A 20,863-nucleotide genomic window follows, 5' to 3' on the forward strand; every position below is an offset into this window, starting at 1 on the left:
TGTTGGTTTCAGGTGTACAGCAAAGTAAGTCAGTTATACATATATATAAATCCACTCTTTGTTCTTTTTAAGAGTCCTTTCCCATATAGGTCATTACAGAGTATTGAGTAGAGTTCCCTGTGCTATACAGCAGTTTCTTATTAATTATCTATTTTATATATAGTAGTGTGCATATGTCAGTCCCAGTCTCCCAATTTATCCCTCCCTCCCTTATCCCCTGGTAAGCATAAGTTTGTTTTCTACATCCATGACTTTACTTCTGTTTTGTAAATAAGTTCATTTGTACTTTTTTTTTTAGATTCCATATATAAGTGATATCATATGATATTTGTCTTTCTGTGTCTGACTTACTTCACTCAGTATGACAATCTCTAGGTCCATCCATTTTGTTGCAAATGGCATTATTTTGTTCTTTTTTATGGCTGAGTAATATTTCATTGTATATATTTGCCACATCTTCTTTATCCATTCCTCTGTTGATGGACATTTAGGTTGCTTCCATGTCCTGGCATTTACATTTCCATGTAAATAGTGCTGCAATGAACACTGGGGTGCATGTATCTTTTTGAATTATCAGAATTGCCTCTTCTTTGGGGGAGGTCAGTCTTTCTCTTAAGGCCCTCAACTGATTGGATGAGACCCATCTACATTATGGAGGACAATCTGCTTTATTCAGCGTCTGTTGATTGCAATGTTAATCTCATCCAAAAAAATACCTTCGTGGAAACATCTAGAATTGTGTTTGACCAAATACCTGGGTCCTGCAGCCTAGCCAAGTTGACACATAAAATTAACCATTGGGCTTCCCTGGTGGCACAGTGGTTGGGAGTCTGCCTGCCAATGCAGGGGACGCGGGTTCAAGCCCGGGTCTGGGAAGATCCCATGTGCTGCGGAGCAACTAGGCCCGTGTGCCACAACCACTGAGCCTGTGCGTCTGGAGCCTGTGCTCCGCAACAAGAGAGGCCGCGATAGTGAGAGGCCCGCGCACCGCGACGAAGAGTGGCCCCCGCTTGCCGCAACTAGAGAAAGCCCTCGCACAGAAACGAAGACCCAACACAGCCATAAATAAATAAATAAATAAAATTTAAAAAAAAATTAACCATTATAGTAGAATTTTTGGTTTTCAGTCTGAGTGATTTTGGAACCTATTGGAAGAGATTCAATAGAGGAATAACATGACCATACTTGATTTTTTTATTGTTTCTTTAAAAACACCCAGATTTTTTGAGGTGTAAGTGACATACAATAAACTTTGTATATCTAAGGTACACAATTTGACTAGTTTTGACATTTGTATACACCCATGAAACTATCACCACAAGCCATCAAGATCATGAATTTCCCTGATGCCTACCCTACTGCTCTCTCTTTACTCCTCCCATCTGGCCTCAGGGGAACCACTAATCTGTTTCTGTCACATGGATTAGTTTGCATCTTCTAGAAGTTTAAGTGGAATCATACAGTGTGTATTCTTTTCTTGCTGCCTTCTTTCATTCAGTGTAAACATTTTGAGATTCATTCATGTTGTGCTGTTTATCAATTCTTTTTTTAAAATTGGTGTGTAGATATACCACAGCTTTTTGATGGATATGTGGGCTGTTTCCAGTTTCTGTCTATTAAATAAAGCTGTTATGAACATTCTTTTTTTTTTTTTTAATTAATTAATTATTTATTTATTTTTGGCTGTGTTGGGTCTTCATTTCTGTGCGTGGGCTTTCTCTAGTTGTGGCAAGCGGGGGCCACTCTTCATCGCGGTGCGCGGGCCTCTCACTATTGCGGCCTCTCTTGTTGCGGAGCACAGGCTCCAGACGCGCAGGCTCAGTAGTTGTGGCTCACGGGCCCAGTTGCTCCGTGGCATGTGGGATCCTCCCAGACCAGGGCTCGAACCCGTGTCCCCCGCATTAGCAGGCAGACTCTCAACCACTGCGCCACCAGGGAAGCCCTATGAACATTCTTGTATAAGTCAATGTATACATATATACATTCTTTTTCTCTAGTCACATGCTAGGTATATGTTTAACTTTTTTCCCATTTCACTACTTTTATTTTTTTTAATTTTTATTGGAGTATAGTTGATTTACAATGTGGTGTTAGTTTCTGCTGTACAGCAAAGTGAATCAATTATACATATACATATATCCACTCTTTTTTTAGATTCTTTTCCTATATAGGTCATTACAGAGTATTAAGTAGAGTTCCATGTGCTATACAGTAGGTTCCTATTAGTTATCTATTTTGGTATATGTTCAACTTTTAAAGAAATTTTCAAACTGTTTTATATTCCCACTAGCAGTGTATGAGAGTTCCAGTTCTGTCATAGCTCAACAACACTCAATAGCAGTGGTCCTTTCAATTTTAGCCATTCTAATAGGAGTGTAGTGGTGTAAACCAGTTTACAGACCTGGAGCCACTTGATTGGAGGGGGGTCTGGGTTTCTGTGAAAAAGAATCCTGTAACACTGGGTATTTTTTGAACTTCCTGATTCTCCCTAGCTCCGGTGCCTGGTTTTTATCATACCCGAGCACTTTTCACCGTTTACCTGCCATTTGTTTTGCATTAACAATTTTTTTCTGCCCCCCCTCCCCCAATTTGCGTGTGTGTTCCACAAGAGGGATTTCTGTTTATATTATTCCCTGTTATGTCTCCAGAGTACATATCAGTGTTTACCTTTATGAGAGCCTTAATAATTATTTAAGTGAATGAGTGAATGAATGAACAGATGAATTCATTCAACAATTACCAATCACAATTGTCTGTTGTAAGCCATAGCTGATCCCTAGTGATACAAAGACATTGACAATAAACCTTAACATTTATTAAGCTTTCATTATGTGCTCACTTAACCATCCTTCAAACTCACACAAAGAGTTATTATTATTACTTCCACTATGAAGAAACTGAATCTCAGAGATCTTTGATAAATTGCTCAGGTATGCTCTCTTAGTAGGGGGATAGCCCAGAGTCTTTTTTCCAGAGTGATAGAGTCAATCCCCCTATTCCTGAACAAAGCACAGACCGTACCTCACAGAAGACTGGGGAGACATGTACATTTTTTTTTTAACATCTTTATTGGAGTATAAGTTTTTACAATGTTGTGTTAGTTTCTGCTGTATAACAAAGTGAATCAGCTATACGTATACATACATCCCCATATCCCCTCCCTCTTGCATCTCCCTCCCACCCTCCCTATCCCACCCCTCTAGGTGGTCACAGAGCACTGAGCTGATCTCCCTGTGCTATGTGGCTGCTTCCCACTAGCTATCTATTTTACATTTGGTAGTGTGTATATATGTCAGTGCTAGGGGGAAGGGTAAGCTGGGACGAAGTGAGAGAGACCTGTACATTTTAAGGGGCTTTGTGCTTTAATGGAAGCCTGTGTAGGTGTTGGGGAGCTTGCAGAAGCTTGCTGAGGCCCTTACACTGCCTGTACCATACATTGCTGTACAGAGAAGCTGAACCATGATGTAGAGGTCCCGGGCAGTAGGGTAACTTCTACTTCCCATCTGGAGACTTAACCAGAGCCCAAGGTACCACTGACGTTAGGGACACTTTCTCCTGTGACTCCAGCTACAACTCAGTCCCTTTGGACCCTAAACATACTGCTTTCCGAGGGGCTGGGAGGAAGTTGGGCAATTAGCCCCAGTCGACTGTTCCTCTAGTCAGGGACTTGGGGCTCTTTCCCTCTGGGGTCTCTTTCTGATGAGCAAAAGAAGATCTTCTTGCCCACTGTTTTGAAGCTTGTGAACAGACATGCGAGTTTGTAAAGGTCCTCAGGCCACTGAGGTTTGCTCTTTTTCTTTGGATCCTGGGTCTTCTGGACAGAAAGTGAGGATTCAGGTAACAGAACGAAGCAGAAGGTATCAGAACTCATAGCACTGGTATAACTCGGAAGGAGCCCAGACATCTCCATAGTCGTGCATGTATGTCTGTGTGTAAATGTGTGTATGTGTGACCATCAGAAATGTTATGTGTATTTTTGCAGGTGTATTGTGTTGTATGGCTTTATGCATGTATGTGTAACTGACAAACACACTGAATGACAAACATACTAAGATATATATCGGTCAGAGAAGCTGGAAATTTCCTCTCAGTGAGTGCTTATTTTACTTGCATTTGTTGCTTGTGTACTGTATGTAAGACCTTGTGCGTTGCTTGTGATTGGAATATGTATGATTTCTTGTGACTACAATGCCTGTGGTAGAGGATGCTTGAGAGTTCTCTGTGTGTAGCTGTGTTGTACATGTGTATTTTTTGGTGAGTTTTGCATAGATTTGTGTGAAGCTGACTCACACCCTGACTGTATTCACCTACTTTGAGTATAAGCTAGAGAAATCTATAAATCCCCATTTGGCAAGTGTGTGTCTGTGATAGTGTGTGAGTGCTTTTGTAAGACAAATCCACACTTCGACTTCCTTCACACAGAAGATACAAATATTTGTGTGTGTGTGTAACATTATCACATTTTGACTCTCCACTTGCCTGAGACCAGAATCCACACAGGCAGCTCCAAAGGAAGCCCACTTTGAAGCACTATTGGCATCCATTTTTCATTGATTTGAATACTCCAGCAGGTCCCCTGGAAGCTCAATATTTTTGACACGCTTCTTCAATTTTGGTGATATAGTTCAGAAATGAAATGCTCACTTCTGGTGTCACATACATCGACACTCAAATCTTTGCCTTTTTCCTGCTTAATAGCTTTGTGGCCTTGGGTTTGGCCTTGGTGATGCTCAGCGTCCTCTACTGTTAATGGGATCATGATCATTGCTGAAAGATCTTGTCTGTAAGGTGCTTCACAAGTTCTAGGCACATCCTGAGCACTTAGTAAATTGTAGCCTCATGGAGGCCAAGACACCTGACTCGCCATTTCCCAACTGCTCAGGAGACAAAATTTGGTATGAAGACAGGAAAATTAGGCCCATCCATAGGCTCTCTAGCAAGCCCTCCTCTCCCACCACCCAGGTCACAACTTCTTTTCTTCATTACTGAGCAATTTCACCACCTCTTTCATACATGGTGCTGATGGAATCAAAGTGCCATTTGTATATTGTTCCCTTCCCTTCGAACTGCAGCTCCTTGGTGTCATTACGTGCTCTGGCTCTCCTGTAGGAGATCTTTGAGACCCTAGCTTAAGTCTGACCTAGCAAGTTTCAGGGAGAAGCCAGTCCTGGCAGAAGGGTCAAGTACCTGGTCCCTCCTTGTGTCCCATGAGCTGTCAGTTAATGACCCTGAGCAACGCTCTGGTCTGGAACAAGCATCTACTGACAGGGTCTTACACAATGTTAATGTCAAGTTCCTCTCCCAAGCATATTTTAACTTTAACTTTTCACGTTTCTTATTTAACTTTGGCCTCTCTACGCCCCATAAAAAGAAATGGGTGGATTCTCTCTCTAGTGAAAAGATTATCAGAAAATCAACCTTTGAGACCAGGTTCCACTATACAATATCTCTGTGAGATTGTTTAAGTGATTTCACTACTCCTGCTAGTAAAATGAAGGGGAAAAAATCACTGTCATCTCTACTTCTCACACACAAACACTGATGGATTGAATGAAATCGAAGGCATATGAAAACCATTCGCAAACTAAAGGGTCGCAGGAATAAGAAAGTCGATAGTTATCTGAGCAGGAAGACCCCTTCAAATCCTGAAATAATATTTCTTAATGTCCTGCCTATTTTATCTAGTTAAAGAGAGGGAGAAACAGTGGAGTCATAGGAGCAGAGATTCCAATACATTTTTTTAAAAACACAGGAAAGAATTGTGACTATAGAAGTTACTAACTGTATGATCATGCTAGTTTCCTACTCCTTCTGAGTATGGTGACAATGAAGTTTTAATAACACCTACCTCCTAGGACTGTTGAAAAATGTAGTGAGGCTATAATCCAAAAATATATTAGTCTGACATAGTGTTCATTAAATGTCAGTTATTTTCAGTGTGAAGATCAATATTGGGAAATAGTGATGGTCAATCAGGTAACTGAATTCAAATAGACACCTCCAATCCTTCAGTATCTCCCAGCTCTCAGACCCCAGATCTCAGATCTCAGGTGTCTTCCTATCTGTGAATATCCAGATCTGAGGCATGGAACACCAGATAAGGATGGAGATAGATGGAGATCATGCACAGAATTAAGGTTTATTTCTTGGCAAGAAGATAAACATACATTAACACAAGTTCCACCAGGGAAGTTACCCCAGTGATAGGATCTGAGCTCAGAAGCTCACCTTAAGAATGTGAGAGCTCAGATAGACACAAATTTTAGATCAGTTTCTTGGTCTTTTGTGCTGAGCATCTCATAATACTGTTTTATTAAATTCCTGAATTTGATACTGGTTTTTTTTGGATACTTATCCTGTTATAAAAATAATTGATAAAATTTTGTGTGCATTTTATGCAGGACACTGTTCTTAGATATTAATGTGCATCGAATTAGAATCCTCTTATTAACTCTATGAATATGTGATATTGGTCTCTTCACATTACAGAGGCACAACACGGGGCCAAGAGAGATTTAGCATCCCAAGTCAAACAGCTAGAAAGCTGTGGGGCCTGAATCGTAACATGAGGAATCTGGCTTCAGGTCCACACCTTTAGTTGGTCCTTTGTCCAGTGTTCCCTAGAGGGTCAGTATCCAGAGGGAAGAGGTCCTGTATGTCCTATTTATTCTTTATTTTTAATATAAATAAATAAATTTATTTATTTTTGGCTTTGTTGGGTCTTGCAGTGCGCGGGCTTCTCATTGCGGTCGGTGGCTTCACTTGTTGAGGAGCACAGGCTCTAGGCGTGTGGGTTTCAGTAGTTGTGGCATGCAGGCTCAGTAGTTGTGGCTCATGGGCTCTATAGCACAGGCTCAGTAGTTGTGGCACACAGGCTCAGTTGCTCCACAGCATGTGGGATCTTCCTGGACCAGGGCTCTAACCCGTGTCCCCTGCATTGGCAGGCGGATTCTTAATCACTGCGCTACCAGGGAAGTCCCTGTCCTATTTATTCTTGTGTCTCCAATCAGTAGTTTAGTGCCAGAAACATGGTTAATTAAAAAGAAAACAGGAGAATGAATTTGCTCTAGTTCCCATTGAAAGGAATCATGTTGAGCATTAAGGGTGTCACTTGCTTCGGCAGCTCTAGGTGATGAAAGAAATTTGGGCAGTTATTCTTTTTCTCCACGAGAAAGTAAGAGACCCTAGTGTGGTGGCCATAATCACGGTTTCAAAGCCTCTGACACTTTCGCCTCCCCTTCATCCTCAGCAGACAGGAGAGGAGCATGAGGAGGGAGAACCAGAGCAGCGTGTCCGAGTTCCTCCTCCTGGGGCTCCCCATCCGGCCCGAGCAGCAGGGCGTGTTCTTTGCCCTGTTCCTGGGCGTGTACCTGACCACGGTGCTGGGGAACCTGCTAATCTTCCTGCTCATCAGGCTGGACTCTCGCCTCCACACCCCCATGTACTTCTTCCTCAGCCACTTGGCCCGCACTGACGTCTCCTTTTCATCTGTCACTGTCCCTAAGATGCCAATGAGCATGCAAACCCAGGATCAATCCATCCCCTATGCAGGGTGCATAGCACAGATGTATTTTTTTTTACTGATCTGGAGGATTTCCTGCTCACATCAATGACCTATGATCAGTGCGTGGCCATCTGTCACCCTCTCCACTACATCACCGTCATGAGACAGGGACTGTGTACCTTACTGGTAACTGTATCTTGGATTCTCTCCTGTTCCAATGACCTGTGTCACACCCTTCTCCTGTCCCAGCTGCCCTTTTGTGCTGACAACACCATCCGCCATTTTTTCTGTGACCTTGCTGTCCTGCTCAAGCTCTCCTGCTCAGACACATCCTTCAATGAGCTAGCCGTTTTCATGGCAGGAGTGGCTGTCATTATCCTCCTACTAATAGGCATCTTGATCTCTTATGGCTGCATCGGGGCCACCATCCTGAAGGTTCCATCCACCAAGGGGATTTGCAAAACCTTGTCCACATGTGGCTCCCATCTCTCTGTGGTATCTCTGTATTATGGAACAATTATTGCACTATATATTTTCCCCTCATCCAGCACCTCCAGTGACAAGAACATAATTGCCTCTGCAATGTACACAGTGGTCACACCATTGCTGAACCATTTCATTCATAGCCTAAGAAACAGGGAGATGAAGGGGGCCCTGGAGAAACTCTTCTACAGGGCAAAACCTTCTCTCAGTGATGCTGCTCATCGTTATAATAGACACATGTATTCACATAACCCCAGATCCTACACCCTAATCTTGAATCCAGCATGGAATAAGTGCCCAATAGATATTTGATAACCTGAATTGCATTCTGTTACAGTTATTCTCTCATTTCTTTCCATTTCCTTAGTAGAAATTGTGAACTCTGCGGTGATATTATTGATTATTGCTCTTGTCTATTAAATTGAGAAATTACATCATTAGTAGAACTTATGTCTCCTGTCTTATTTCCTGGGAATCTATTAGTTCTTTTTAAAATAGCTTTATGGAGGTATAGATGACATATAAACATTGCATATATTTGAAGTGTACAGTTTGATATTTTGATACGTATACGTTGTGAAATGATCAGCACAATCAAGTTAATGAATGTATTCATCACCTCCACATAGTTACCACTTTATTTTTGTGTGTTTGGTGAGAAGACTTAATTCAAGATCCACCTTTGTAGAAAATACCAAATACACAATACAATATGGTTAACTATAGCCATCTTGCTGTACATTAGATCTCAAAACTCATTCATCTTGCATAACTGAAACTTTGTACATTACGCTAGGTGAAATGTCAGACTCAGAAAGACAAATATTGCATGATCCCACTTACATGTGGAATCTAAAATGGTCAAATCACAGAAGCAGAGAATAGGATGATGGTTGCCAGGGGCTGGTGGGAGGGGGAAGTGGGGTGATGTTGGGAATTTATTTGTTCTTATGAATCGTTGGAAGATCTTGACTAACAAGACTCCCTTGGCATAGAGGGTTTGCAGAGTGGGAATTTGTAAAGTATCTCCTTTCCATTCCCCACTTCCCATTCAGTTCTCTTCTCCTATTTTTTTGTTGTCATTAGTAACAAAGGTAGGTCCAGAGAAGAAGCTGTATGGTAGCCTTTATAGCTCCAGGAAACTCTGCACTGTTACTGAGTTCAGCTGCTTCACTTAACAGAGAAGGACTCGAGGCTTCTTCTTGATTTTAGGAAAGCTGATCCCTCTTATAGACAACAATGCCCTTCACTCAGATGTTCCCTCTCAGACCAGTTGTCTATGAAGTTTTCTGACTGAATATGTGAGTTTCAAGAAGACACCTGCTCAGTCCAGATTCGGAGTGAGAAAAACAAAGAAAGCAACCATGGTCTGGAGTCTTCTGTTTCCCCCACTGAATTTGGCACCTGTCTCTTTCAATCTCTTCATTATCTGTCTCCCCAAAATTATTTCTGCTCAGCTTAGTGACCACAGGTTTGTGTTATGAGCCTAACTAATTTATCTTCTTTGGCATCAGTGAAGGACCATATAGTTCTCTTTCTTCTGGCTGCACTTAGTTAAGGATAAACAGGATCAAAACTGCCTGTGAGAACTTCCCTGAGAGTGCAGTGGTTAAGAATCTGCCTGACAATGCAGGGGACACGGGTCCGAGCCCTGGTCTGGGAAGATCCCACATGATGCGGAGCAACTAAGCCCTTGCGCCACAACTACTGAGCCCGTGCTCTAGAGCCTACGAGCCACAACTACTGAAGCCCGCAAGCCACAACTACTGAAGCCTGCGTGCCTAGAGCCCATGCTCGCAACAGGAGAAGCCACTGCAATGAGAAGCCTGCGCACCACAACAAAGAACAGCCCCCACTCGCTGCAACTAGAGAAAGCCCGCATGCAGCAAAGAAGACCCAACGCAGCCAAAAATAAAACAAAACACACAAACAAACAAAAAACTGCCTGTGAGACTCAGAACCATGTAGGTGTAAGGGAAGAGTATTTGGGAAAGACAGATCTCAGTTGCAAGCTCTATCTGCTGTGGTGGGTGGCCTCAGGCAATTTACTTAATCTCCTCTGAACCTCAAGTTCCTCTTCCGTGTACACAGAAAAATTATAAAATATCTAATGTATTTTTATTGAAAAAAATGTGCCTGCACATTTCCTGTTCCCACTGGCAATGTAGGTTTCAATCTCTCCACATTCTCACCAACCATTGTTATTGTCTGTCCTTTTTATTTTAGCCATCTTAGTGGATGTGGAGTGGTATCTCATTGTGGATTTGATTTGCATTTCCCTAATGACTAACGGATGTTGAGCATCTTTTCATGTACTTATTATCAGCCGACTCAGAGCATGGCCATTATCTTTGCCATTGGAAACTTTACCCTCTTTCTGGTAACTTCTTTTCCATATATTTTCCTTGAGTGCTCTTGGCACTTAATGATCTTTAGCATCAAAACATATGCCCTGAAAAATCCAGACTGTACTAAATATCTTAGCACTGCTGTTCCTCTACCTTGACCCTACCAAAAATTATGGTAGATCAAGTCATCAAAACAGTACGGTACTGGCACAAAAACAAATATAGATCAATGAAACAAGATAGAAAGCCCAGAAATAAACCCACACATCTGTGGTCATTTAATCTACAACAAAAGAAGCAAGACTATACAATGGAGAAAAGACAGTCTCTTCAATAAATGGTGCCGGGAAAACTGGACAGCTACATGTAAAAGAATGAAACTAGAACATTCTTTAACACCATACACAAAGATAAACTCAAGAGGGATTAAAGACCTAAATGTAAGATCTGATACTATAAAACTCTGAGAGGAAAACATAGGAAGAACACTCTTTGACATAAATCACAGCAATATCTTTTTTGATCCGTCTCCTAAGGTAATGGAAATTAAAACAAAAATTAAAAAATAGGACCTAATTACACTCAAAAGCTTCTGCACAGCAAAGGAAACCGTAAACAAAATGAAAAGACAACCCACAGAATGGGAGAAAATATTTGCAGACGATGCGACCGACAAGGGATTAATCTCCAAAATCTACAAACAGCCCATGCAGCTCAATATTAAAAAAAACAAACAACCCAATCAAAAAATGGGCAGAAGATCTAAATAGACATTTCTCCAAAGAAGACATACTGATGGCCAAGAGGCAAGATGGCAGATATGTTAGTGAGCCCACCCAAAACTACTAAAAGAATTACCCTGCTGAGTGAGTCTAAACTGCTAACAGCAGACATGTAAACTAAATAAATGGTTGCTCTTGTTTTCTAAACCCTAAGTTTGAGGATGGTTTGTTACGCAGTATTTGATAACTGATACAGAGCTCCTCTGAGGTGGGTGAAATGACTCACAGGATGATGTTTGCCTTTAAAATGCCTGCCTCCCTCATTTTGCATAGACTAATAACTTGGAACAGATTTCAGCATAGCCCCAGCTACGTGGATATTTACCCAATTCATCGAAACGGGAGCAGGAGTTGGTTAATACATACCACTAATAACTGAGGGAATACAAATGGAAGTGGATTCTCAGGGTGCTGGACAAGGAAGTTATGGAACATAAGGGTGGGTTAGGAGACAAGAGCACCTAAAATGAATTCTCATTTACTGCTGGGACCATTGATAGGCTTGGAAATGATGGTCACCTACAGTAAATGGGATGCACATGCCAGAACACCTTGGCAAAGTATTGAGAAAGAGGTCAGAATCTCAGGGATCTGACCATGTTAGAATGGATATATTATATGAGACCAGAGAACTCACCAGCTAACTACATTCCCCAAGAAAGGTCAGAAGACACTCCCTTCATTAAAGGAACAAAGGATGTACTGGTGAGGAAGACAACAGAATCACCCAAAATTTGCCTGGGTGCTCTCCTTCCTAGGACTGAACTGATAGGAAATGCTAACAGGGAGTTTGGTCCCTGGTGTAAACAGAAATAAAGTTATTCTGGGGTATCAGAGGCCCAGGTAGAAGCACTTAATCATCAAAAGTAACGTGAATGAAAATATCAAATACTAAAATGTGCAGCAAGGCTAGATCTCCCAGGGATCTGTTGAAATGGCTAATACACGATGGTGTTTTTAGGGCTGAGACAGATGGGAAGCCAACAATGGTATTGCTGAAATTATTATAACCAAGACATCAAAAATAGTACATAGAAAGTTGATGATGCTTTTGCAATAAAAAAGCATAATCTTTCACCCAGTTGTAAGACTTGAGCCAGGGTAAAGGGCATAGCAGCAAGCCATCATACAATGGAAATGCTCTATTTGGGATTAGGCTCAAGCAGATCCAGAGAGCACAAGCAATAGGGACGGTCAGTCTGGAGCCCCATGTCTTCTACCTGAGCTTCAGTTTCCTTTCACTCAACTCACACCCCTGGCCTGTAGAGAGGAAAACACTTGGACCTGGTTCATAGATACCGTCACGATGCCTTGTGATGAGCTACAAATGGATGTATATATACTGCCAAGATGTATACTGCCATATACAACTCCACTCAGGAAGGACTCCAAAGAACCATGGAAAGAAGAAATCCTCCAATGAGCAGAGCATTAAGCAGTCCTCTTGCTTATCTTTTTTGAATGGGAATAGAAGCACAAAGATAAGGATATAAATAGACTCTTTGGAAGTGAGGAATGCCTCACTCTGATAATATGGTCAGTATAATTTTAAAAATACATAAAAGTGAAATAAACGTTATTCAGAGATAGAACCATACATGGTGTGTAGCAGGTCCCAAAGGACCTTTTTGGAGAGGCAGAGAATTACAGCAGACAAAGAATTAAAAATTGAATTAAGGATAAATGGATTAAACAAGGATTAAGTATTCAGGAACTTCTGGGTGCTATTAACCCATTCTACACCCACCAATGTTTACCTTAATAGGGTAAAGAATGAACTAGATATTTTTCATACCTTATTTCTTCTATCCTTTTGCTGCCAGGCAGGAAATCCCACAATGGTATTCATGAACCTGGCTGTGCTAGAATTACCTGTTTTGTTTTTATGAAAAATACAAGTGTCTCTTCTCTAGAGAGTTCTGGACCTCCAGGAAATACTAATCTGCAGCCAGAATTCAAAGACATTGATAACAAAAAAACAGGGAGAGAGAGTCACCAAGAACAGAATTGGCCAAGAGACTTTACAGAAATGAGACTGGGAAAAAACAAAGCAAGACCCATGTTCAGTGACAAAACCACTACAAAACATTTCCAAGGCTGGGTTGGAATGGCTCCAAGAACTAGCATGACCTCTACAGTAAATAACCTGTCCCTATGAATTGTCACCTTTTTTTCTTCAAGAGTTCAAATGAGCTCACATTTTAAGGCTCAATAAAATGTCACCGTGTGAGTAAAACTGTACCTGGCCACCTTCAGGTAGATGATTTTTCTTCTTTCTGTCCTCTAACACTTATTATGGCAACTATCACCATCTGACTTGATTAACACCAAACTGAACATGTGTCTGTCTCCACCATGTGTTGACATGGACAGTATCTTACTCATTTTTACATTCTGCTAATAGTGCATAGCACAGTGCCTGGTACATGGTAGGCATCAGCATAAACATATTAGCTTAATATGAATCCATCTCTCAGTACAAACATTAGCACTGAGAAGCAGGATACTAAAGCTGGTAAGGCTATGAACTCCAGAGTCAGACAAGAAATACATTTCAACCTTCACTTTCTGGCTTACTAGTGATCGTTTCCCCATCTGTAAAATGAGATAATCATAGTACCTAATACAAGATGGTTGTAATTGGGGAACAAGAAGATGTGGTACATATATACAGTGGAATATTACTCAGCCGTTTAAAAGAATGAAATAATGCCATTTGCAACAACATGGATGGATCTAGAGATTGTCATACTGAGTGAAGTAAGTCAGACAGAGAAAGAGAAATATAGTATGATATCACTTATATGCAGAATCTTTAAAAAAAATGATACAAATGAACTTATTTACAAAACAGAAACAGACTCACAGACTTAGAGAGTGAACTTATGGTTACCACGGGGGAAGGGTGGCGGGGAGGGATAGTTAGGGAGTTTGGGATTGACATGTACACACTGCTGTATGACCAACAAGGACCTACTGTAAAGCACAGGGAACTCTGCTCAGTATTATGTAACATCCTAAATGGGAAAAGAATTTGAAAAAGAACAGATACATGTATTATGTATAACTGAATCACTTTGCTGTACCCCTGAAACTAACACAACATTGTTAATCAACCATACTCCAATATAAAACAAAAAGTTTTAAAAAACTATGCCCATATTAATCAGTGTCCCCAGCCCCAGTGCCTCAGGTCATAGTACCCACCTGGTACAAAGGCTATTGCTTAGCCTTCTGGATTTTCATAGCCTGGATATTACTACTTTGGATAATAACTTTGGCCCAGCACACTGCAGGCTGATGGGTAGACCCCACCCGGCAACATGACAGCCTCTAGGCTATATTTCAGCCTGCTGCAGCCCATACTTATCTGGGCTCTTCAACATCACTGCCATAGCCAATCATTAGACGATGTCATAAACGCAGTCCCACTTTGCTGGCAAATTTTTCTATAGTGTTTAAATCAGTCCCTGTTGACCATTCTAAACCCACAAGGGGGTCACATCACACAGGAGGTAGCACATATGGTTGCTGCATGCCCCACTGTTAAGCCTCTTGAATTAATGCCCATAGATGCCCAGATCTTGCCTCTGAAAGTACATATTAGACTACTATTGAAAGTTCAGTGGGAAGCCTAATGTGGAGAGGCATGCAATGAGCCCCTTTGGAGTTATTTTATCTTCAACGTGATGCTCTTATAGCAGCATCTTTTCTGAATCATTGAGTTCCTCATTTTCTAACTACATTTGTACTTTTCTGACGCTCCCTGGCCAACAAAGCTTTATGCCTCAAAGTCTGAAAATCATCCCAAGATTGTTATAAACCCAGCTGGGTTCATAAGCTCATGCTTGACCAACACCATGATGGCCGGGTGGGTCACCAGATGACACCAGACCCACAGCTGGACCCACCCCTGATGATGACATCAGACCCAGAGCTGGGCTCATCTGTGACGGTGACCTTGCTCCACCCATTGGACTCATCCAGGTGGAAGTTTCCACAATTTTGAATCCTCTCTGTATCTCCTATCCAGTGGTCCCTTCACCCTCTAAACCCCCTCCTGCTCTTCCTATCCCTTCTTTCCCAATCCAACCCCAACCTTCACAAGCTACTCTTCCCTCTCCTTCCATCCTTGCACTTCCTGCTCCTTCCCCACATCTCTGCACCTACAGCTTCACTCTGATACACCACTGTAACCCACAGATGCATCACAAAATAATTTTTGTGGAAGGCTTACTGAGTGAACAGCCGTGTTTTAAAGCATATGGGTGGTTGGGGAGCCAAAAGGCACCCGCTCAACTGCCTGGTCCTGTTGTAGCCTCTCCACGGCTCTTAAAGAAACCTTCACAATATAACACAAACCATTGCCTATTTATATACCTGATGGGCCACATCTCTGAACCTAAACCTTGGTTGTTCTCCTGGTCTTCCCTTTAAAATACTAAATCCATGGGAGTTTGGGATTAGCAGATGCAAACTATTATATACAGAATGGATAAACAACAAGGTCCTACTGTATAGCACAGGGAACTATATTCAATATCTCTTGATAAACCATAATGGAAAAGAATATGAAAAAGAATGTATATGTATGTATAACTGAATCACTTTGCTGTACAGCAGAAATTAACACAAAATTGTAAATCAGCTATATGAGTATGTATAACAGATTCACCTTGCTGTACACCTGAAACTAACACAACATTGTAAATCAACTATACTCCAGTAAAGATTTAAAATATATATCTATATACCTGATGATTTAGATGACAGTTGAAATAAATGATCTCTAATACCCCTTTGAGGGTTATTATTCTAGAACTCTATTTTCTACATTTCTGTGTGTGAACATGAGGGATCATGATTGAAAGGAGAGTTGAAGAGATGCATTAAGGAAACAGAGAGCAAAATGTAAGCTCAAAATTGTCATGGAATGTTCTGCTTGAGGGCATAATGAATGGGAGAAGTTAGTCATGATACCATGAAATAAACTAGAATATTTTCTATAAGCGTTTTTAAAAAAAGAAAAAAAAGGTTTTGATGAACCTAGTGGCAGCACAGGAATAAAGACGCAGACGGAGAGAATGGACTTGAGGACCCGGGGGTCGGGGGAGGGGAAGCTGCGATGAAGTGAGAAAGTAGCATTGACATACATATGCTACCAAATGTAAAATAAATAGCTAGTGGGAAGCAGCCGCATAGCACATGGAGATCAGCTCAGTGTTTTGTGACCACCTAAAAGGGTGGGATAGGGAGGTTGGGAGGGAGGTACAAGAGGGAGGGGATATGGGGATATACGTATGCATATAGCTGAGTCACTTTGCTATACAGAAACTAACACAATATTGTAGAGCAATTATACTCCAATAAAGATGTTAAAAAAATAAAATAAAATAAAATCAACTAAGATAAGTTTTTAAATTAAACACTGGACATTTCAAATATACTTATTTATTATTCTTCTCAAAATGATAGTTTCCTGACTTTATATAGTTAATGAATGGAAGAACAAAATTCAAATCTAAAAAAAAAAAAATACTAACTCCAACCATCCAGAATAACCCCATATTATCTCCCGATCAAAAGGCTTACTGGAAATATATTAGTTCTTGGTTGCCCAGGCTGAATGCTAAGTCTAAGATTTTAGCCCATGAAGGTTCTTTTATTTCCCCAAATATCCCTCACTCCTGCACTGATTTATGCCTCTAACTCAGGCTTCTCCTTATGATTTGACTTGCACTATCTGCATTTTGGGCTCCTGCCCATAAACAAAGCACACCAACTTTATTCTCTCCACCAAGTATGTTATATTCTTGCCAACTGCCTTTATTCTGCTGACCACATAGGGGGTCATCAGTGTTGCCTTGGAAGTCACAATATTATACAACAAAATAATTGATATTTCCAATCAGGAAATATCCAAAATAATATCTGAATATATTATTTGCCTGCCACAGCCCTCGAAGCCCTGAGTGAGAGGCAGTGCTCCCTGGCAGCTATGGTTGCTGACAGTCGCTAAGCCTTAGATTATCTGCTGGTCAGCCAAGGGGGCATTTGTTCCCTGAAGGATACTTATTGCCATATGTGAATAAACAACACAAAGTTGCTCAGATAGCACAGCATATGGTCTGTTTCTCCAGTAGAAACTTTTCCCCAGTCCCACTCCTTAACCACTGCAGATTCCCAAACCCATTTCCTCTACTTTGCCCAAGCAAATCTGCTTGTACCCACCCAGCTCTCCCCAGGAGTCTTTTGTGTGAATAATAAACTTTCTCTTAAATTCTCTTCCTGTGAAGTGCCATCAGCCTCTGACATTTGAACCAAATCATGTGCCTTCTGGTAATATGCACTGTGTACAGCCGGCATCTTCGATAAACACACACGCACACACACACAATAAAGCAAAACATGGTAAAATGTTAGCCTTTCTGGGATGCGGGTGAAGGGCATAAAGGAATTCATTCTATCATATTTACAACTTTTTTCTAAGTCTGAGATCACTTAAAAATTAAATTAAAAAACAATTCTGAGTCCCAGCTGGAACCACGCCCAAGGTAAGTTTGAGCTTGGAACCATGCCCAAGAAGGAAGGAGTCCAAGTCATTCCTGGCATTAGAGACACTGTCCCCTGTGACTCCAGTCCCCTCTGGCTCCTGGACACACTGCTCCCAAAATGACAGTAAGAAATTGGCCAAGTAATCCATGGTGGCTCCTCCTTTACTACGAAGAGAAGCTGAGGACTTGAGCGACAGTCTGGAAGAGGTGTCTGAACTCATCAACAGCAAGCATAGGTCAGAAGGAGATAGAAACCTGCACTTGACGATGGATCTGCTTGTGTGCTTGTGGGTCTGTGTATGAGTATCTCTGTGTTATGAGTGTGTGTGTGTCTGTGTGTATTGTGTATGCTTGTGTACGTGCTGTTTGGTAGTTGTGTGTGTTTGTGTACTATATACCTGACTCAGAGCCTGATTCTTTTCCTGAGTTAGACCCAATCCAGGTCCTGTTTTTAGCACATGTAAATCAAGTTATCAGCTTCCTAACATGCGATTAGGGACTCCTGAGTTGTGCCCGTGATCTTTTTTTTTTTTTAAACTTTATTTATTTATTTATTTATTTTTGGCTGTGTTGGGTCTTCGTTTCTGTGCGAGGGCTTTCTCTAGTTGCGGCAAGCGGGGGCCACTCTTCATCGCGGTGAGCGGGCCTCTCACTGTCGTGGCCTCTCTTGTTGCGGAGCACAGGCTCCAGACACGCAGGCTCAGTAGTTGTGGCTCACGGGCCTAGTTGCTCTGCGGCATGTGGGATCTTCCCAGACCAGGGCTCGAACCCGTGTCCCCTGCATTGGCAGGCAGATTCTCAACCACTGCGCCACCAGGGAAGCCCTGTGCCCGTGATCTTAATATTCGTCTCCTGCTGTTACGATGGGGGCATTTCCGCTGTCCGGCGGGTGCCACAGCTGAGAGGATGAGTGGTCAGCATCAGGACTGGGACCTCACCAAAGAACCAAGGTCAGACAGGGCTCAACCTCCCCTCAGCAGTGTGCGCTAGTATGTGTGCGAGCTGTGTTTGTGGGTGACACACTCGTGTGAGAGCAGGAATGTGTGCTGTTTGCTTTTGTCTGTGTGTATGTTACCACGTGTACGGGCCGGTGGTGGTGAATAGGCTTAGCTGCCCCACGCTGACTGCCTTCACCCTGGAAGGGTTTGGGGCCCAAGCACGCCGCTCAGTTAAGGGAGTGTGTGTGCTGCTTGTTGCAGTGAGTGTGTGGCTAGGTGTGCATGTGTGTTGTTGGTGTGTGTCTTGTGAGATTTTTGAATTGTATATGGCCTTGTGTGTTTTTGGTGATGTGTATGTATTGTGATGAGTTATGTATATGTGGTATGTGAGTTGTGCGTTTTACCAGGTATGTCATACTTGTGTGTCAATGGTGCATTGTGAGTGTATTGGTGGGTGATACATTATTGTGCATTGTATATGTCTTACCTTGTGTGTTATTTATGACTTGGATATATATGAGTATTTATGAACTGAACCACATACTGGTTATCCTTCTCCTAGAATGGGACTCGCCACAGGTGACAGGAATCCTCAGATCAGCAGTGTGTGTGTGTGTGTTTGTGTGAGAGAGAGAAAGAGAGAGAGAGAAAGAGATTTGTATATGTGTTTGATGCTTCTGATTTGCACCCATGACCTCAAATATTTCCTTATGTGACCTCCTTCTGGGGTAACAGCAACTGAGATAAACAATGCCCCAAGTGACTGTTTCCTATAAAGGATCTGCTATCATTTTCATATACCTGAGTGTGACTGAGTTGCTCAGAGTTTTGTCCTCCTTTGCTTTCACTTAATGTCCCAGCAAAAAACACTAGGCACCCAGCTGAGTGAAGTTAGAGTGCAGAAGCCCCACCAAACGGCAGTAAGACCTTGGGAAGTCACTTAATTCTTTGGCCTCAGTTTATATATCTATAAAATGGAAGCTTACAGGCCCTCAATAAATATCTTTGGCTTGAATAGAAGTTAATGTATGTGAGAATGTTTTCTCAATTGGAAAATATATAAATATGAATGAAAGGAATTATCTAGACAGAGCACTAAGAAAATTCTGGACAACTTCAGTTTCCTTGCAGCCCTAAAATAACAGTGTCTGGCACTCATAACCAATGAAAGGGGAGAGTTCCATGTTAAAGGCATGGTTTCTGATCATACAGTAGTATTATATTGAACTCCATGAAGTAACCAACGTTTGATCATTTTTAACCTACAGAAAATGGCAATTTTATATACATAATATATGAATATTCCTATGTATATTCCTTTTTATATATTCCTATTTATATATTCTTATATGCACATGCAATACATACATGTATATGTGTATATGTATATCTATATGGCTATTGTTCAATCACCCTATATACATATATGGGATATACACACACACACACATATATATCCCATGTTCCATGTATGTTTATATATATTCCATCTATGTATGTGTATATATACATATATCACCTTGTATATATGTGAATATCTATGTATCCTCTCTGACAGCTTGCTGTATGCCTGTGAAATTTATATCATGTATATTTCCATTTCCCAACAGCTTAAATGGGAAAAGAACACTAATTCTTACTACAACAACGAAGATTTTATCTGGTTATGTAAGGCTAATGTGTGGATTTAATTAGTAAATGTATGTAAAACCCTCAGCATAGTTCTGGTCACATAGTATAGTCCCTCAGATGTTCATCATTATTATAAAAGATAGTCTGTGGACTATTCTGGCACCAAGTGGTTTTAAGTGACCACCCATTTCTAGAGTACTGATGAGTTCACAGCTGTAGGTCAATGGCACCCGGCCAGGTTCCCAGGAGGAGTGTGACACGGTTCCAACAACACCACCTCAGCACTGGAAACAACTGAGACCAGTTTGCAGAGGTTCATCTACTATTTCTGCCACAGTGAAGTATTATGGTTTGGCTCCGTTTCATTGTCATGAACTATCCCAGCATGCTTATAAAAAATATAGCCATTGGGCTTCCCTGGTGGCGCAGTGGTTGAGAATCTGCCTGCTAATGCAGGGGACACGGGTTCGAGCCCTGGTCTGGGAAGATCCCACATGCCGCAGAGCAGCTTGGCCCGTGAGCCACAACTACTGAGCCTGCACGTCTGGAGCCTGTGCTCCGCAACAAGAGAGGCTGCGATAGTGAGAGGCCCGCTCACCGCGATGAAGAGTGGCCCCCGCTT

The 20,863-nt window shown here is 41.6% G+C and overlaps 2 protein-coding genes across 2 annotated transcripts in view; one reads left to right on the forward strand and one right to left on the reverse strand.

Moving 5' to 3' along the window:
• The window catches only part of LOC309633940 (olfactory receptor 1L3-like), a 91,304-nt gene that overhangs the window by 24,342 nt on the left and 46,099 nt on the right, over positions 1-20,863 (reverse strand).
• LOC309633933 (olfactory receptor 1J4-like) lies at positions 1,645-8,307 on the forward strand. Its single transcript, XM_082403346.1, is given in 2 exon segments — positions 1,645-7,578; positions 7,581-8,307. Coding segments are annotated over 2 exon segments (1,032 nt in total). The 5' UTR covers positions 1,645-7,265; the 3' UTR covers positions 8,300-8,307.

This window comes from Balaenoptera borealis (genome assembly GCF_965194805.1).
Source record: "Balaenoptera borealis genome assembly, chromosome: 8".
NCBI classification, from domain to species: Eukaryota; Metazoa; Chordata; class Mammalia; order Artiodactyla; family Balaenopteridae; genus Balaenoptera; species Balaenoptera borealis.